Source organism: Pseudoliparis swirei, chromosome 7, assembly GCF_029220125.1.
Source record: "Pseudoliparis swirei isolate HS2019 ecotype Mariana Trench chromosome 7, NWPU_hadal_v1, whole genome shotgun sequence".
Lineage (NCBI taxonomy): Eukaryota > Metazoa > Chordata > Actinopteri > Perciformes > Liparidae > Pseudoliparis > Pseudoliparis swirei.
The window spans coordinates 7,799,642-7,820,667 of NC_079394.1; the positions used below are offsets into that span (position 1 = coordinate 7,799,642).

Consider the following 21,026-nt stretch of genomic DNA (forward strand, 5'->3'; position numbering starts at 1 on the left):
AAAAGCTGTTGATAAAATGACAATATGTGCAAAAATATGTTTGAGCAGCAAGGATGGAGTGATATATCCAGGCGATGGAAAAACCAAGAAAGATACATAGATATATAGATAGATAGAGAGATGGAGCGATAGATAGATAGATCGCGAGAGAGAGAGAGAGAGGGCTTTAACAATAAATAGATAGAGAGAGAGAGAGCTTTAACAATAGATAGAGAGAGAGAGAGATAGACAGAGAGACAGACAGACATACTGTATATATATATACAGGACTGTCTCAGAAAATTAGAATATTGTGATAAAGTTCTTTATTTTCTGTAATGCAATTAAAAAAAAAAAAATGTCATGCATTCTGATTTTTTTACAATCAACTGAAATATTGTGCCTTTTTTTATTTAATATTTTTGATTTATATTTTAGCTTAAGAAAACTCTAAAATATCTCTCATAAAAAAATTAATTTTAATATTTAAAAAAAAAAAAAAAAAAAAAAGCTTTATAAAGGCTTTCAGTTTGTCAAGGCACTTGCAGCGAGTTTAATTTATTATTCAAAATTTGTTTTTATTTGTACTATTATACTATGATATATATTTAGAGATATATATATATATACACACACATATAAATCTACCTTTCTATTTATCTATCTATCTATCTATCTATTTAGATAGATAGATAGATACTGTGTTCATCCAGGGAAATGTGTGCATAGCAGCAGCAAGCAAAGTTACTAAGTAAACATATTCATATTAATATTAAGTCTAAAAAAATGCCCGATATATACAATACATTAAAAAAGCAAAGCAGGACATATTAAATGTAGGAAAATAAAATAATAAAGAAAATGAAAAGTGTATACAGTGTATAGTGAAAGCCGTGCAAGGGTTATTGATGTTGAGTGGGTAGCAGGTCCGTCTTTCAATCAGGGGGTTGGAGGTTCAATCCCCGCCCTAGTCGATGTGTCCTTGAGCAAGACACTTAACCCTGAGTTGCTCCCTGTAGCTGTGTCTCCGGTGAATGAATGTAACAGTATTGTAAGTCGCTTTGGATAAAAGCGTCAGCCAAATGACATGTAATGTAATGTAATGATTCAATTGGAGGAGGATCTGGCCAGATTTGATTTATGATAGAGATATATAGATATATAGATATATAGATAGATAGATGGATAGATTCAACTTGTATGTGTTACATGTATCTACATGTTTTGTGGAACGCTATAAACAGGCCTACACCTTGATGGTGATGAATGCTACATGTATCTATATATTTGTAAATAAATGTGTGTAGATAAGCAATTAATAGTAGTGTAACATGTTCACAATATCAAATCGTATATGGCATACATACACTTACGTAAATCCATAAATATGGGATGATATTTAAAGGTTGTGTGCCGATATACAGTGCATATCAGACATGCTACATTATGTGTAGCAAGTAGGCTGGTGGAGAGTCAAAGAAAAAGATGAACGGTGGAAAAAACTACTTGTTGTTTATTTATATTTTGTTGTGGTTCCTTATGACGATCACTGACTTGAACGTCACAGTGCTATAGCACTGCATGTGTTGCGGGCATGGGAAAAGCAAAGCATAGCCCTTGAGTAAAGAGGAGGGGCGAGAGAGCATGCGGACCTATTGAGAGAGAGAGAGAGAGAGGCGGTTCAGCCCCGTTGTGGTCTCAGCAGAGGCGGCTTAGAGAGAATAGTGCTACACCACTGTGTGTTGTGCAGGAACAGGCACGACATATCTGAAACCCGCCAGCGGAACAAATGAAAACGAAAAGTACTCTTTCCTGTGGATTAATTGAGGCGCGAGACAGTCAAACGAAGCGAGAGGCTCTTTAAGCGAATTTGGATCGACTGACGAGGATCGGAACATCGGCTACTGTTCGATAACACCGCCGGATGGTATCTCCTGCTCCGCCGCTAAGGTTGGTTAGCTTCCATTGCTGGTTGTCCGTCGGTTGAGTGGGGGGTGGGGGGGGGGGGGGGTCTGTGTTGTTTGACGACGGGGTCCGGCTATTCTTTGGAGAAGGAACCTACATAGCATAATGTACCTTTTTCGAGGCTATACGTTGCATTGAATATAACGAACAATACGTTGTTCGTCGAACATTTGATGAACGTAGTTATTAAAAGAACCGTTCGACCAACCCATTCCCCACACACCATCTGTATTCATGGTCGGCTGGCTGTCGTCGGTTGGTTAATTATTTTATAAATCATGAACACGTGCTACATGGCTAGGCTAAGCTAGCTAGTAGCTAACGGCGCTAGCTCCCCAAGGTAGCTGTCATAACTATAGACTAGCCAACGTCAATTTTATTTATCTTAATTTATCGTGTCATACGTATTGAGTTACACAGTGTTTCAAACCACGCTACCAATACCCCGTATTAATACATAATACCAATTGCTCAGTAAGTGTCAATAATCGTATTATATATTGTTGTATCATGCTAACCGAGTTAGCCTGCTAACACATATTTTAACACGGATGTATGCGTTTTTATATATGTTTTAAAATAAAGTTGACTTCGGGGGATGACTAATCTCGCGTTAGCTGGTAACGCGTTGCTTTGTTGTCAGATGGGTGATAAACTGATGTCGGGTTAAAAGAAACGTAATCTGAGTTAGTGAAACGTTAAATGGTGTCTCGGAGAGATGCATTGCTTGTGTGACGGTAACGGGAAAGCTATCATGCAAAACCGTGGTGTTCACGTTTCTTTCTCAAATTGTAATTAATTTTTTTACGGTGGGCTGTTTTAGAGTTAGTCATCTACGAGTAAGCATGCGTTGTTCTGAGGTGCAGTCTCATTTGCTTACTGATCAAACTGTTGTCAAACTTTTAGTGAACGGCTTTACAGAAATAGTTACCATTTTTATACAACCAACCATTGTGAAATGCTGTCCTTGAGGTGATTGTTGACATAAACAAAGTAACCATGTGTTGTGGAAAAAAGCGGATGTTTGTTTTTGTTTTTTAGCTGCCCAATCTCCAAAACACCTCCATGGTTAGTATTCACATACATTCTACGCTTTAGTTGTCACTTAACAGTTTTATTATCACTGTCATTGGAATTTTAGGTGGCTCGATTTAAATTGTGACAACCGAATGTGGTCTTCAGTGCCCATACATGAATATACATTTGTATTGCATGCAACTACATCTTTCATTTTAGCTTCATCCACATATTTGATTATTGTGTTGCTGCATTTGATCTGCTATTGAGAACAAATAGTGTGTTTTATAACAGTTAAAAGCACAGCACTGGAATTCATTGATCTTTTGTTGGCACTTTCTACCGAACCACTGATCAATTAGTTTGTTAAGTCGAAACAAAAGCATATTTTGGGTCAGAGGGGGTAACGTTTAAGCCGGAAAAAAAAAAAATACTTCTGCCAAAAGCGTATTACTTAGTTGATGACATATGAACCTAGCCACGCTCCTAGAAATATAGCCGAGCATATGCTAGGTGTAAAAGTTAAAAGCGGCTAGTCCGCCAGCACATGAAGTAATCACTTCGATGACAAGTGGGCGCAACACTTTGCTGTGCACCTCGGAATCTGTGTAACTTGGTGCGCAGACACTTAACTTTCCCAAATGTATGGATTTTGGCTTACAATTAGTCTATTGTCATATCTATGAGTTAAACTCATTGTCTTTATGATTCTTCATAGTTCATTTTGTTTGTACGCTCTCTGGCATTCTGGACACCCCTCCGTTCATAATTGGGCCTTGTGTGCCATCTTTCGAAGCTCGCTCTAAAGAGCATGAGATGGCAGCCCGGCTATGTAAACAAACCACAAAAACTCAAATAACAACACACAGACAGGGAGAGCAACTTTACTCTCTGCTTAGGTAGACATTGCGCCACTATTTCTTTACATAGCAAATGGCTGTTGGATAATGCTCTGAATGTCAATAGTGAAGCCGTAAATGTGTAATTTCACAGAAGTGTATTCAATTTGATCAGGTGAGTGGAGGTGGTCTCTGTTTCAGGCCATGGGGCCCGCTTCTGCTATAGGATAAAACACTGGGAAACCTTGCAACACAAATAAAGTCTTCCTCCAACTTCTATAAGGGTTCTTATTAAGAATCAGTTTCACATTCCTGAAGCCTTGAGCAACAACATGAACAAAAGCCACTCATGTGTGAAATACATAAATATGGACGTTTTGTCATATTGGCAAAGAAGGAAATGACCACGTGCACTTGTATTGTGCCCACATCACAGGTTCAAATATGGTTGGCCGTGGCACAAGTATCCGTACTACTACGCATTACGCAAAATAAATTAGGTGTTTATGTCTGATAAGTGACATCAACATGCCAGCTTTTAACAGTAGCCTTGTGTTGATTAAGGGGCCGATCACACCAGACGTGACTCACAAATGCTAGCAAAACCATTGTTTCCTGATGCAGGGGTTTTCCTGCAAAGAGAAAATTTGGGCGCGCGCCTAAGCCGTTTCCCCAAACGCCTATGACAAATCCCGAGCGCCTAAGGCAAAAAATAGTCTGCGATGAAAAAAAAAAAAAAACTGTGTTCATCACGTGCATGACAGCGAATATGTTCTCAATAGTATGTTTCAAGTAGGCTACAGTCGAACCCTCGTTCTGTTTTGATCAATAGTAATCGAGTTGATAAGCGTGTCTTCTTGTCTGATCAATACGCAACTGTGAGGTGCGCGAATGGACAGAGTGACACAGACCGTGACATTTTTTTGGGAGCACCGAAGACTCATTTTGACAAAGGAAAAACCCTGTGATGGTACGGCGCGGAGCCCCTTTTAAATGCAGCGCGGTGGATTTTTGTAGCGTTTTTTAGGCCCGCATAAAAGTTAAAATATTTTAAACGCACGGCGCGGAGTCGCACAGCTCGTCAGACAAAGCAGCCAATCGAATCAAGCAAGAGGCGGGCTTAATTACAACTGAAAGCGCTTGTCATCGAGACACAATTTGTGTAACGGATTCGCTGTAAAATTTCGTGAACCCACAACGCAGCAAGGGCAAGAGCGCGACGTCTGCTTGCATCCATTTTGCAGATGAAGTTTTATCGCCCGGTTGTGCGCACAGACCCCTCAACAGGCCAAGGCGTTTTTGAAGTGGCTGCGCTTTTACAAGTCGTGTCTGGTGTGATCGGACCCTAAAAGCTTTCTTTTGAGAGCTTTTTTGGAACATGAACCTTCAATAACTGACTTTTCCTGGGCACTTGGACAGCAGGCCTTTAAAGCAATCAAATTTAATCTGGCAAACTTGTTAGCAATCAAACCTCTAGTGTCGACATTATCCTAACTTTGGAGTCATGATCCAGGATACCTGGTGAACGTAAATCCAAAACAACTTTAATACAGCGGTGAGAGTGAACCATAACTGAAGTTGCGGGTAGGTTAATAATCGGCTGATACTTGCTCCAAAGGTCCTTAAAGCCGAGTGGATCTGCAGATTTCGGTGATGTTTCTCTTTTAGATTGATCACTATGGGCGACCACTTTTTTAAGATCATGATTTCAGAAAATATTACAATAGATACGCAGAGGAGGGAAAGGTGGGGCCTCCACTCGACTGGTAATGGTAGCTGTTTACATCAGAAACAACATTAAGAGTGTGTGCACTCACCTGGGTGGTGATAAAACTGAAGTAGGTTTAATGAAAACCATACTTTTATGCTTCTATATTTACAGTATTCTGGTGTTTCACCCAGTCCTAGTACCTTGAGACGTGTGTCTGACAAGGCAGCCTAGAGAGAACCAAGTCTGCCAATAAATCCTAATGGTGTGACTTTGCTGACATAAGTTTTGTGCACTTATAGTACAACATCCGCTTAGCTGTTTGGATTGTAAAGTGTTAAAGGAGAGTGAGGAGATGTATCTCCCTTATTCAAAGGGGTAATGGGGGCAAAGATAATCCTGTGCTCAGTGTGGTGCCTCAGGGAGGCCGCTTCAGTGGTGGTTACATTTCTGCTCATATTATGAAACGCAACGCGGTTACGAAACTGGAAAGGGGAGAGTCCTTGCTTATTTATTGTCTGTGTAAGAAGAATCCTCAAATTGCATTATTGTGGGAAGAAAACCATTACATCCATTACAATTCACAAAGGGTATCCGTCTAAAAGGCTAAACACTCGCATGAGTAAAGCACTGAGCTCTGTTTTTGAATAAAGGGTTGAAAATTAATGCTTTTTTTTGTGGCTCCGCTTCATCGATCAATCTAAAAAATAATCAACAGATTAATTGATTATTAAAATAATCGTTAGTTGCAGACCTAGTGATTACTTACAATTGTCGGCAAGTAATGAACAGACCATGGAAGAAAACAAATGTTATGACACTTGTCACCTGACGGATACTAGCATTCTGGTAAAGCCATGGGGAAATGTACTAGTTTATTAGAAATGGTTCAACATAAAAAAATTAAATTGAAGCGTTAAAAAAACTGTTCCAACATGCCTGTAGTCGACTCGGCTGAACGCCTTTAACCCAACTCTGGTTGCCTTTGGATGTCACATTATTTTGTTTTGGATACAGTTTTTATTGAAATCTTAACCTGAATTTATTTATAGATAGGACTTCAACAGTGATCTTTTTTTAATTTAGCAATTCAAATAACCACTGTTCTACCAATGAGCATTTCTCACAGCATTTCTCACTGGAATGTATATCAAGCCGACTGAAATCACAGCACATAAAACAACGATCCTACGTAAATAACTCAACTTTGGATTGCTGCGGTTGATTTGATAAACCCTTGAGTTAACACGCAGAAACCAAAGAGGGAAATATAAGGCCGTCCCCATGAAACTGCCTGCCAGGCGCATTCCCTCTTCCTTCTTAACCCTTTCCCCTCTTGCAGAGTGAGTAACAGCTGTCTAGCACTTTTTGCTTACTAGTGGACTGTATCTGGTAGGTTGTGTGTGTGGGTAATGTTACGCTTGACTCTCTGTGGTGGAATATTACGATCAGACACGGTTGGTCTATTGCAGTGCCTCAAATTACTCTGCCAACGTGCCAATGAACTGGTACCACATAGTACCACCTCGGTTCCAGTGGCCGCCCTGGGGCTGAGGTTGAACAGTTGTACTTTTTTTTCCTGGGATTGCCAAATGGAAAACAATCGGCATGTTATTTCGAGGAACGTGCCCTTCTCATATGGCCCCATACAGATCCTGCAAGTGGCCATTAGCCTCGTGGTTTTTTTCCTCACTTCTTATACTTTCCCACTTTAATATTCAGGATGCATTCATCAAAGAGGCTGGTGCTGCCAGTCGAAGGGTTGGTGAGGTCGATAGGTCGGACGGATTCAGCGTCTGTCACTCTTCGGAGCTCAAAAAGACACGCGGTGATTTATATGTCCCTCCAGGAATGTTTGATGCTTGCAATAATCAAAATGCATTTTACCCCTGCAATATGTGTAAGCGTTATCATTGTCGTGGATTCAACCTTTCTGCATGACAAAATCAAATCATAATAAAACTAGTTTTATAGATAGAAACTAGTTGACTATTAATTTATTGCATAAAATTCAATTCAAAACCATCGTCACTCAATTGTGTGAAATCGCTCCAAACAAGAGCCACCAACTCAAATCTCACTAAACCAATACAGCTCACTTGGGATTGCACTAAGGCTGGTTTAATTTGTTACTTCACATAATCTGACTTCCATACTACTGCATATTGAAAATCGATTGCTTTACATATCTTTTTTTTTTTTTAAAGCAAAGTTGCACAAGCCTCAGTGGTCGGAAAACAGAAAAACAAGGTGAGATGGTACTGAAACAGCAGAGCAGATATTGATGTTCATGAACATGTTTTTAAATCTCATTTCATTTTAGTGCTGAATGCAGTTTCTTTGAGTAAATGTATTTTATAATAGCATTTTCTCTGTTCTCTAAACATTATTTTCTTATGGCCTTGCATTTGCCTCCTGTGTGAAAGACTTACCAGTCCTGTTGTCAAGCTGCAGTAACAGTATGCTTGTGTGAGAGACTAAACTGATACCTGGTGCTGTGTCAACTGCAATTGCATTAACTGTCTGAACATGCGCCATGCACACTTGTTTTTATCTGGAGCTATGATCACAGAAAAGGAGTCAAGGCAGTCTGTCAAAATGTTGTTTTGCTTCTTGACATTAAACAGAATTCATCTCCAACCTCAGATGTACAGATTGTAATTTATTTCAGATTCAAAATTCAGTCTGATATTTTTAAGAACAATAATTTACAGCAGGGCTTTAGACTAACTTTTATCACCACTATTTTGGAACTGCTTCAACAAAACAATTTCAACTTCCAAAGTTTGTATAAATTGTCAAGAAATCTTAATCTAATTGCTATCTGGTTATTTGCCCCAAAAAAACCACTTCAAATGATTGGGAAGTAACGTATTGTAGTTTTTTTTTTTTAAATACCTCTAATGAAACTTTGCAATAGAAGTTTCATTTGTGTATTATACACCATTGTTGCATCGTTTGTTTATGTTTATGTTGTTTATGTTAAAGGAGTCATAATCCCCCCTCGCTGTTTTTATTGATTTATAGATTAGCCTACATTTGAACGCATCATGATGGTGGTATAACGTAGCTAAGTCCAATACTGTTTTCTTTCTCAATGGAGCTTGAATGCAAATGCAACCCGAGTTCATTAGTTAATTTTAGCTCTCAGACTACATCCTTTAATCGACAAATACGGTTCCAATAGAAACATTTAATGTGCACAAGTTAACTGTTGTACCCCGTGACATTCTGAGACCTTTCCACCTGAAGAAACAACGGATCATTTTAAAGCCTTTTCTTTGTCTGAAACAGTTTATTTACTTTTCTCTGCTCGCATATTGTGGTCACGTTGGATGTTTCTACTCCTTTTGAATATGTGTTATAACATGTTCTTGAAGCCTGAAGTCTTTCTCCTTTCCATTTGTATTGATGTGCTTTAATAGACTGTCCTCACGATCGTCAGTTACTTAACTATCTTTTAGTCTATGCTATAGTTGTCTATAAAAATAATGTTAAAATACTGGTCGACTGCAAAATTCTTTCTTCCTAACAACCTTTTTAAGTTGGTGAAGGAGTTTCTCAGTTAGTTTGAGGTTTTGTAGATCATCTTAAATGTCATCTTTTAATGTATGATCAAGACCCGGACCTCATATGTAACACAGGTGACATATTTTTTACTTGCATCCATTATTGTTCATACTCCAAAACACCGTCATTTGAAAGCCTTCTATATTATCCCTTTGATTGCATGTTGGTGTTATTAGAAATTAAGTTAAATTTGCTATGAAATGGAGTTCTTGTTAAAAACAGTCACCTGTATTTAAACACACCTTTCTACCTTTTTTATTCTAGTAATGTGTTACAGCATAGTTTGTTTCACATTCTGCAAACCACGTAAGTACGGTTAGCCAAGGGCACACGCTTAAGGGGTTGATGATCTTACAGTAGAAATATGAGTGTCATGTGACTGACTCGTGTGAAGTAGGTATTGGTCCGATACAACCACACCCGATACTATTATGGCAACGGGATGTTAGCCTCTCGTCAGCTGAGCCTAGTCTCCTCACGCTCCGCTGCCACAAGGACAGATACAGGAGAACATTCCTGCCGACGGCTATGAGGCTCTATAACAGATCACCTCTTGCCAGATCATAGTGCAATAACTGAATACTTACACTATGTTGATCTGCACTTCACACATCTCATTTGTTTGCACTACACACATACACACACATTTCATTTCATTTGCTCTGCACTCATACACACACTTTGCTTTTTGCACTCTGTCTATATTTAATATTTTTGTATTTGATTTGTCAGTGTTGTTGTGTGTTGTGTATGCATGTGTGTTGTATATTTACATATATATTTTGTTTTGTATTTTACTTTTATCTTACTTGTATACTTCTATATCTTTCATCCCTGTTTCTTATATTTTGTGTTTTGTTTTTTATTCTTGTGTGTTGCTGCTACTGTCACGACAAATTTCCCCTTGGGGATTAATAAAGTATATATCTATCTATCTAATGACTCAGCTGCAATGATAACCAAACACAAACTGGTTCAAAGCATCACATTCTGCCAGCTGCAGTGTATGCGCTAGCGCAGGGGTCAGGAACCTTTTTGACTGGGAGAGCCATAAAAGCCAAATATTTCCAAATATATTTCAGAGAGCCATATAGTATTTTTAACGTATAATTTTAGCATTAATAAAAGAACAAAGACGTGCTCTTTAAGAAAAGGGACCTTAAATTACATCTGCTGTAATCTGGAGCCATCGAGAAAATTACAGGGTGGTGGGCGGAGATTTTTTTTTTTTCTCAACTCAAAATGGTCTGGGAGCCATATGCCGTCACCGGAAGAGCCATAGGTTCCCGACCACTGCGCTAACGGTTCTCCTGTCCGAGGAAGTCGGCTACATTATCGTGTCAGCTGCGACTCTTCCTGGCATACTGTGTTTCTGCCAGTGTCGTGTAAGCCCGGTGAAAAGTGAACTACTGTCCGGTCAACAGGTGTGTGGGGAGTTCATTAAATCCAACAGCTCCTCAAGACCCTCGAAGAGACACACGCTGAGTTCCCATGTCTTACTTGACAGCCAGCTGACAATTTAAAATGAAGGGGGTTGGCGAAGGAAGTTAGCCACAACAATGTGGATGCCCTTAAGGGGAACATCGCTTATGCCAACTATGATATGTTGGTTTTGGGAATATTCAAAATGCAATATAAAAATGTAATATTGTATTTGTTACATTCAGAAAGTGAGGAACATCTCATGAAAATAAATAAGTTGTTAGATCTGTAATGGTATTTTAGGGTCTCATATTGGCACTGGATTGACAAAATGCTAAAATGTAAGTACTTGTAATAAAGAAAAGTAGTAGAGGTGCATCCCCAGTATGATGGCCCAAGTAGAGTGAAATTACAGCTTATAGTGCGCTTGTGGTGGGAATTGATGTGACATGTCTAGACTCCTGTCTTGATTTGGGACTGGATCCATGACGGTGCAGTTTCGAACAAATAAGTCCCCTGAGTGCATCATACCATCAAGTGGCTGGTGGGACGTCTGGTTTGTAATATATAATCTGTATTTTCCCCACTGAATCTTCTTCCGTCCATAATTCAAAACAGTGTGTATCAAATCTAGTTTGGATTTGTTTGTATAAATAACAGCAGCATTTATAGCCATCAGTGTTTGGCGTTGCACACACATGGACACCGTCAAACTGTACACGCATACTCTTGAACCCTCTCATGCATAAATAGAAGCTCTGAGAGTCTGTTGTCATGAGGGCCAAATAGAGGCACTCGGGTTGCATGCTGCCATGGAGAAGAACATTTCAAAGGTCTTGAATAATTGAGTACCAGTGAGGAGGAAGTAGGTCAGCCCAGCAGACAAGTGCACTCGGTTTTATTTCCTGCTCCTCTGCATGGTGAGCTGAATGTCAGGTGGGCTTTAAGAACGGAGACAGCCGAGAAGAGAGGGATCTGTGAGTCGAGACCCCGTGCATCAGAGCGATGCTGTCCCATTGTGTGCTGGGGGTGCCATTCAAGATGGTGTGTCGATAGTCATTTTGGAGATTAAAGATGAACAAATGTTTAACATTCAGGTAATCATCTAGATTTGTAGGTTAATCAATTATGCATCATTTAATAATACACCACGTGTACAAGAGCTATTTGACTGTCTGAATGGATATTTCTGGAACACCGTTGATATAATACATCAGTGTGAATAGTAACGGACATAAAATAACTTTTGCGTAAGTAAATTGCAACAGACACAAATATATATCGGCTTGAGGTTTGACTCGGCCTCGTCAGATGTAGCCCAAACCACCAGAAAACTATGGTGAATAGTTTAATGGAGCATGTGGCGAAAGCAGTTTGTTACAGAAAGCCCCCTGACTTCCTTTTCAGCATAGATAATTCATTATTCTCCATATTTAGTGCAGTTTCACATTATGTCTTTGCCTCTTGGAAGCACAGCCCATGTTGTCACCTCGCCGTCGGCTATCATCTTTGTTGTGCATTCCATTGCAAATGGAAAACGCATTGGGCAACACGGTACATTTGAGCCTTTAACCTACAGCTGTGTGGCGTTAGAAAGCCCACTTAGGGGTTTAGGATTCTAAATTAAAAACAAAAAGTAAATAGTTTTACAAATATTTTTATCCGCAATAACAATGGACTACTGTTTTTAAAAGACCCAGAAGAAAACTAACACTTTAGGCGAAGTCTGTTGATATTTCTCATTAAATATGTACTGGGAACCAAGAACCAGGACTGATGTGCAGTCAGTGAAGGCCTCTGTTCTACGTTGGCCAAAAGCGTGGGGGAGGGGAAAGGCTTATGTTATTTTATAGTGTCGCTGAGGCGGCCAGCATCAGGGCGGACGGGCAGGAAATCCGATAGCTGCTTTGCTGTCCAGCCTAGAAACAGCTGGACGATCACATCTGGAGGTACAGGCCAGCCAATCACGGGCCCTGTTCATCTGTGCTCTGTCCCCCCCCCATCAATGTCAGACACACTTTTACAGTGCTGAGGGAATGCTAATGATGGATATGATCTGTTGCAAAATAGAAATATCCCATGTAATTTTGCCCGACCAACATTTATTTTTCGATATCACACAAGTATTAGTTGATTTCAAGGCCGGAATATTTTCTTGTTGTCTTTAGCGGTATAATGTTGGACAAAATTGGAGGTTTTGAAACGTCTTTACTTCCTTTGTAAATCCGGGGCACTACAGTGCTATACATCCATCACGTGTTGGAAGATGGGATCCCAGAGCACGACTCGACAGTATGTCGTCACTTGTGTGCGAGATGCCATGTTGTGATATTAGCCGGATCATGTGACTGGCCTAAGAGGGCAATAGGCAACGACATCTAGAGCGATGGGAGTGGAGGAGGAGGTTGTTTGACACGGTATATTTGAGGCAATTTTAAGGACATTTATAATCCATTTAAACGGGATTGAAAAGAAAGTAATGATACCAGTCGCGGACATATCAATATATTATCATTGAAAAAACGTATTGCGATAATACGGCATGTCAGTATCTTTTAGACAGCCCTATTAATTCTCAGCATTTTTTTGTTGAAAATGTTGAATTCATCCGTCTTCTGATTCAGTGGTAGCTAGTGATTGGTATCGTTTTTTGACGATACCGGTGCTAAACCGAAACTTTACAAAATAATAAAGTTAATCGTACTTTAATGTAAGACTTGCAATCAACGTTACGGTACTAACCTGAGTTACGGCTGCTGTTGTCATCGGTCTCCATGTTTTCAGGGGGACCGGTCTCTTCATCGCCAGACTCCCCGCTGATGTGGCAGGGGCTCATGCAGGCGGTCGAACACGCTGCATGCCTCTGCTTTTAAGTGTATTTTATGCGTTGCCAGATGTTTCATTACATTTTAAGTGTCACCCCCTTGACACGCAATTATTTTTTTCCATTTTGTTAAATGCAGCCACACTTTTGACCGTTTACCTTTAAGCCTTTTCTCTATTTAAAAGGTTGACGGCTAGATAGCTACTGTAGCTATATAAACGACAGGCTATCGTTACCTGCTGCCAGGGCGTAGTCAGAGTAGTATCACAAAAGTATTTCAATCTTCTCAGGCATCGAAAAGAAGCACTGAAATCTGCGTTGCGTTTTGGTCCAATAGGCACCAGTCGTATAGAAACTGGTACTATATTGGCACTGGTTTTCGGTACCCAACCCTGGTGGTAGCGTGTCTGACGATGTTAAAGCTATTCTAAATGAACGGTGTATGCTCTGCAATTTAACTTTGTTTATATATTTATACTCCTTCCATTTTTGGTGTCACAATCACTTGTATTGTTCATCACTCCTCGTTTGGTGTGGCAGGTGTTTCTTTGCTCTTTATACTATCGCCAACATGACGAGAAGTGTGTTGTTCGGTGAGATTCAAAATTAAAGGTGTGACAGGTTGTGGTTTAGGGAAATGATTGTATCGCTTTCTGTCACACAAATTACAGCTGTGTCAAAGTTGAGTGCAGGTGTTCACACCCAGCGTCTTCAGCTGCTGGCTGTGAGTTGCGTGCGCTGATATCCTGCCGGAAAGTTAAGCAGGGGTAACGCAAGATTAGCTCGAGGTGTTCTTTCTGTGTTACTAATAGCATTGCTTTAGCCACCTGCCTGCAAGGGACGGCACTAAATATCAAGCTTGCCCACACGGGCAATAATGACATAACCTGCTGCCTTTAAAAGCCTCTTTCACCGAACATTTGATTTCCCCGTTTAACACCTTTGTTAGCTTGCCTCTTTTTCCACTTTTGGAGTTTAGATTTATGAGATTTTTTCGAGATTTTTTATTCCCTTCACTATTACATTATTTTTGAGTGACAAAGCTAAGTAAGACCAAAGGGCATTGATCTGTTCTTTTTGCTGTTATCCAACGATTAATTTGAAGGTATTGGGACTCACCGTCTCATTTATTGTCTGTTCTACGGTAACTTCCTCTTTCCTTGGCTTGGTTTCGATTAGCCTCGTTTTTCTTTCACCGCAACATATGGGACATGAGGAATATGCCTTTTACAGTACAACTGTTTAAAATATAAGCTTTTATTACACAGAAAGCAATAAGGAAAACTATTTGAGTTCATGGTACCCAGAGTGAAACACAGGGTCACTTATAGAATACAACATAGATCATGTTCACAGACTAAATGGGTACGGGTAAGTTGGAAAATGTTTTTCCCGTATTATGTTTGTGTGCCAATACCTAGTGTCACTTTTAAATGTGAAATGGAAAGGGGGAGGAAAAAATGGTTTCTTAGCTGCATCGTGATTCTTCCTCTTGACCAATTAGAACTCGATGCAGAAAATTCAATAATGTGACATTTTAAACTCAATTCTCAACGTTATGATTGCCTGTAACAATTTGTACAATGTGTGGCCCTACTCGGTCATTGAGGAAGAGCTTTCACGCTATGTTGCCCACCTTAGAACCGAGATACAACATTCATCTCAACGTCTTTATGAACACAGCGATACTTTACGACAAAAGAGTCATGGAGGTACTGAGGAAAGCGGGGAGGATGGGAGCAACGTGCAATGCGTGACAACTGTTGCCACAGAATCTTGTGACCGTAACCCTGTACTTTATCATTAAGTCTCACCATGTTCCAGAACACTATTTTGTGAATTGAAGTCTGTATTGTTTATTTGTTAATGGCAAATTACTGAGAACATACTGGAGTCTGTGGTCCCACTGTGGGGGTGCTGCTACAGGCCGAATTGCATTTGTTTTCCTGTTGTTTCTCTTTGTAATTCTTGGAAATGTAACCCTCCAGTTGACACGGATCTTCTATTTGTTAAGTAAATTAATCTGCTGTTGTATTCTATGAATCATAACAAATATGCAGTGTTGCACAATAAACTGTAAAATTAACTTTATTTTTGTTAAATACATAGTTTGATGATTATTGGCCACGATCAGTATTTTGAGGGTGGGGGGGGGGGCGAGTAAAAGGGTAAGCGAGCGAGAGGCTTCTTGTCCAGGACCTTTTAGTAATGAGGCTCCAGGGAGATAAATCCTTATGAGACCTGACAGAGTGCCACATTCCTGGGCTGAGAGTCCTAGCAGCCCCCCTCTCTGAAGCTCGGCTCTAGGGCACTGCTTTTATAGGCTTCTGATGTTACCGGACCAAGCCGTATGCCCATTACAGTTCACTCGTCTCCCAACATTTCCATGCTTTTGACTGACGCCGTCATCTCTTCTGGCTGTCATTATAATTGCAGACGCCCGTGCTGACAGCGACATGCCCTCATTTGTTTTTTTCTGCCTGAAAATAACAGCATCATATTTTATGGGCATTTGATTAACAGGAAATGATTGCTGTTACGGCGAAGGACTGCTCACGCCCTCGGTTGTCGGGGTCCAAGCCATGCTCTAATGGCTCAAATAGTGTGTGAGAAGCTGTTCACTTCCTTGCACTACGACGTTTAGTGCTCGACTCGTCTGCTAATCAGACAACGTAGAGATTTGTCAGCAGAATAAAACTGAACTCGGCCTCCTGCTCTCGTTGGCATGCTGGAAGCCGTCTGTGTGCTCCATGCTCGTATTTCCACAGCCATTCCTAAAATGGAGAGGGAGGGTGGGGTTTAAGAGGATGAAATACTGGCTTGCACTGCTAAAGGCTGAGGCCCACTCCATTCTGTGCAAAAGAGAGGGGAGAAGAAAAGCCCGTTTGAGTGAGGTGACCGAGTTCATTCGCAGTGTTGGCATGTCGCCATGGACTTGCCTGTGGGTGTCTGTAACGGTGCCATTGCATGTGTTTAGCCTCTCGTCTGGAAAGGCCCCATTCTCCTCGGAGTTTATGTCAACGCTCTCTCATTGTGTTGGCCCTCTCATCTTGAGTCGGGTTTTTTGTCCTTTGCCGATCTTGTGACTGCCTTTTAGACTTGTTTTGGTCCCTCTCAGGGGAATCTCTCTGAATGGACAGTCCTCAAAGAGAGGCTCCCAAGGAGGACGGCTTATCTCTCCCTCCCTTTGTTTGCTGGCCTCTTTTTCTGCTTCTTGCTGAGCATATTTGCATGCAATGTCAATTCACACATTTTCTTCATCTAGTATTTCACTTGCAGTGAGGTCTGCTCCAGCACTTCAGCTCCTCCCTTTGTGGGTATCGTTTATCCTTTTTTGTGTGTTTTTTTTTTTTTTAGAAGTGTGCAGCAGTTCCGTGGACATTTTTGAGCAACAGTTTAGACTACCTGACACAAAGACAACGTCTCTTGCCGGTGTGAAAATGTCAGGTGTGTTTTCCTGATCTCATGGACTCTCTAAGCTTATGTTTACAGAGCTCCTCTGTTCCTTTAAAGCCAGAGCCATGTTCGGCCTCTCGTAATGGAGCCCTTTGTGTAATCAAGTGACCCTTTGTGTTTGTGACGGTGTGGCAGGAAGGAAGGGTAGATACTAGTGCCCCTCCTTGTACTGCATAAGGAGTCAGACGACAGAGACTGGCACACTACGATGTAGACACCTTGCAGTGATAATGTTCATAGTGCTAGAACAAGTTATCGTTTACTACTAGTTCAGACGTCATTGCTGTCCGGGTTGAGTACGAGGAACTATGGCCACCAACAGAGGTAGCTGAACTATCAGGGAGCTAGTATTATACAGTTTTATAGACCACCGTTGTCTGAGGTTTTAACCGAGCATTATTTAGGTTTTTTCTGTGAAACTTGGGCAAAATGTCCAACATCTTCTACCATGATGCAACAGAATATTACTTTCTGGTAGTCTTTTTTTAAATTGTGTAATTATTGTTTTGATCATGTAACAAGATCTATATCTTAGAACAAGCTTTCAGTGAATATCCTATGAATTATTCATTTACTAAATCATGTATTTAGTTTTCAATGTCATTCACTGTCATCTACAAAATTCAATGCATGGGCTTTTTTTGGGGGGGGCATTGTCTCAGTAGTGGTGGCTTTCCCTTTCAGTGGACAAAAGGGAAGTATGCTGAGATTCTTAAGATTTTCACTAGTTTCATGTTGAAAACCTATCTTTGCCGCCATGCCTCTTGTGTGGCTCGCACAGTGCTGAAACGTGGGTTATGACACACATGCCTACATACATACATGCATACACACATACATACATAAATACACAGACACACAGAGACATGGGCGTCATTAGTTGGAGGCTCAAAGAGTCGTTATGCTTTTTTGGCCAGAGTCACAGGGACACGTTATGAGTACCAGTCCACCCACTACTGCTACTGTCCTAGAATGGTGCTGTAACCAGCTGACCAGAGATGTCTCAACATTTGGTTGAACCTTTGAAAGTAATTCCCATTTCACATGCCCAACCTCATCTCCCATTTCAACAGGACATTGCTGTGTTTTGCCATCTGTGCTGTAATCTGCATGGTCCCTTTAATAGAATTATGGCCCTTTTTTCTTGCCTCTATTTTCACTCCTACCTCTTTTCCTCTTCACTACCTGTGTGCAGAATAAATATCTTTTTCCTGAGCACGCCTGTTTTTACTTCCATCTTCACTTTTGGTAAACATGTGACACACTCCTTGTAGATAAGGCAGATCTAGTTTGCATAACATGATCTAGAGGTAAAAATCTAATGCAAAGGTCTCCAACTTATTTAATCAACAGCTAATTGGCTAATAATAGTTTTGTTTGAATTTGATTGGATAGACATTTAAACACGTTTACAATGTGACTTTGTGTTTCCAAACGTATTTACATATTCTTTGAACCTCTAGCGAGCCACTCCAAAGCTGGTAGCAAGCGACTTGTCAGAGACCCCTGCTGTAGTGCCTGACTCGAGGCCTACATCTGTCATTGAGTTATTTATATTGCCTGTCAACCCCCGTTAAACTCAAAGTATTTTTGGTATACAGGCTGGCTTGATGTGGCTCATTTCTGTCTGAGTCCTCAGTGTGAGGACAGTGGACTATTCAGCGAGCAATGAAGGAGGAGTTCAGTGCAGCAGGTGCATGGACTCCCACTCCTTTACCAGGAGCAATAGAAGAGGGAGCAGCTGTGGTAGGGAAGTGATGTGATTCAGACGCACATTTTCATCTCTAGCTATTCTGGAGGGGTTAGCCCAAAACAATTGGAAATGGTCCTTAATATTGCATATTGTATGCCTTGTTCTTTGTCAGTATGAAACACGTTAAAGGCAATTCCACAGGGCTTGCTCGGATACAAATACTCATTCTCATTTCCCATGTTTTTTTATTTCCCTGCAGGTTTGCTGGCTAAGCGAAACAGCCAATAATGTACGGCATCTGCTCTGCAGCCACACCCACTTCCTGTCTGTAGAGGAAGCGGCTGTGCCAGCATGTCCTCTCACCCCCAGTCTGTGCAGCCGGGCCGGAGGACTGTGGACACACGGCACCTGCCAAACCCGGCGAGTTTACCGCTGCAACGGGCACACACGGTAAGGGGCCTGGCAAATAATGTGTTTAATGGCACCACCTGGAGTGCCTCAAAAAGAGTAAAACCCTTTTACTGGAGTTGTAGCTCTTGCTATGTCTGCTTGGATATTGGGTAAACAGAGCATTATTCTAAGCCCCTGGAAAGGGTCTGACCCCAGGGGCCTCCAGTGGTGTTTTTCCTAACGGAAACATTCCCAGGTTACAATGTTGTGCACACAGAGCTAGTCCCTCATTAGATGTTTTAGTTGACAGTAAAGGCCTTCCCCATTATTTCCACCAAATAATCTTAATTATTTTATTATGGTGCAAAGCGGTCCGTGCTTCATAGTAGAGTTCGCTCGCTGATGTAGAAGTTAATTCAGTGACCTCCAACATTTGCAGAGTCTTTTTGTCCTTGTATGGTGGGAGAAGCCAAGGCATACACCCCCCAGGTTCGAGTAGATATAAATGTATGACAAACTAAAATGACAGACTGAAACGGAAAATATATACACTCCGATTCGTTGTGTCGCGTGGATTATTATGACACTCAATAAGTCGCGGAGATGTTTGAGTATTAAAAAGTTGAGTTGAGCGCTAGTTGACTTGCTGTCTCCCACAATCCTTAACTTACAGAGGGACAAGTTTACAGTCGCTGCATGGGTTACTCTATTTGTGTGAAATGCCGAGGAGAGGGAGAAATAAGAGCAGGAAAACATGACTGGATACTGGAAACATGCAGGGAATGGGAAGAAATGTTCGAATGTTTTCAGTAACTTGGGTTATATGCATCATTCAATTCAGTTTATTTTATAGAGCCCAATATCACAAATTACAAATCTGCCTCTTTACAATATGTACACATACAACATCCCTGACCCAACTTGTTGTTGTTGTTTGTGTTCCAGGAAGTGGGACTGGTTGACTACCACTCTCATCATGCCAGGGACTACAGCTCCCACCTGGCTCAGCCCCATCGCCGTCGACCCTCTTTACTTTCGGAGTTCCAACCTGGAAATGAGAGGTAGGTGCACCGTGCTCATATCTATAAGGTTTATTCTCAAAAGCAACATATTGTCGTTGTTTAAGATGGCACATTTATATTCCTTGTGCTAATATATACATTGTGATTTTTAAATGACAAGCTGCACTGGGTTCTGTTTGTCATATACATTTATTCGGGCAGGAGTGTTTACAATACAAACAAAGTATCATGGCACGTAAACATAAAAATATGCTAGCCTAATATCCGTTCTAGAACTTTAACTAAAGTATTGCACCATGATATTATGATCAATCTCATTTAACACCTTCTTCTGCTGGGGATTATAGATGAGATGGATGCATATTGTGTTGTTGGCTGTGCTTATTAGAACTATATACCATTCACATGAAGATGGTAGTGATGCCCTTGAATGTATTTGTCCTAGTTAGGTCTTGATGCCTGAGGGACAATGCATGCTCAATGGAAGAGTCATCCGGACTGCATTTGTATGCAGTATTATTCTGCTCAAGCCTCTGCCTGTTAACCCTACCCCAGTGTAATCCTCATGTAAATGGGATCCGCAAGCCGTTCTTCTGTAATGTTGTGTTTAACATCTCTGGTATAGACTAACAGTAAGTCAGGCAAGGCATTGTATGTATAGCACTTTCCCTCTGGAGACTCGGGTCTTGTATCTACCAGAGTTGTTTATTATTTTATAGTCATGCTTTTTTCGAGGATGAGTCTTGAGCACTGAATAATTGATGTGGATGCCATGCATTTTGTATGTAGTACAGAGGATAATTCACTTTTTTTTGTTTGTCAAGGCAGATTTTCTTGTTTATCTTAAATATGCAAAAAGTACAGAATTTTATTTTCTTGTGGTTGATTTTCCTTTAAGTATTTGTTACATGTACCGGATGTAGGGTAAGCGCTGGCTTTCTAAATATTTCAAATTTGTGTAGCCTTTGGAACAAAAAGAAGTTTTAGCAGCATACAGTAGTTGGTAGAATGACTCTGTCACAGAGTGTGGCCATTTCGTGTTGTGTCGACGTCTTTTACTGTCAATCAGACGGGATTAATGTCTTCAATGTAAAGGCCACAGCTGTGTGTTGGTCCTGAATAATGGTTAGCATAGCCCATA

At 40.7% G+C, this 21,026-nt stretch overlaps 1 protein-coding gene across 6 annotated transcripts in view; it reads left to right on the forward strand.

Moving 5' to 3' along the window:
- The first annotated feature begins 1,719 nt into the window (after positions 1 to 1,719).
- Positions 1,720 to 21,026, forward strand: part of ncor2 (nuclear receptor corepressor 2) — an 82,761-nt gene continuing 63,454 nt past the window's right edge. For all 6 annotated transcript variants that reach the window (XM_056418409.1, XM_056418414.1, XM_056418413.1 and 3 more), the window contains exons 1-3: positions 1,720 to 1,929; positions 18,733 to 18,923; positions 19,809 to 19,924. In XM_056418409.1, coding sequence (XP_056274384.1) covers positions 18,825 to 18,923; positions 19,809 to 19,924 — 215 coding nt within the window. In that variant the 5' untranslated portion in view covers positions 1,720 to 1,929; positions 18,733 to 18,824. The remainder of the gene's footprint in view (positions 1,930 to 18,732; positions 18,924 to 19,808; positions 19,925 to 21,026) is intronic.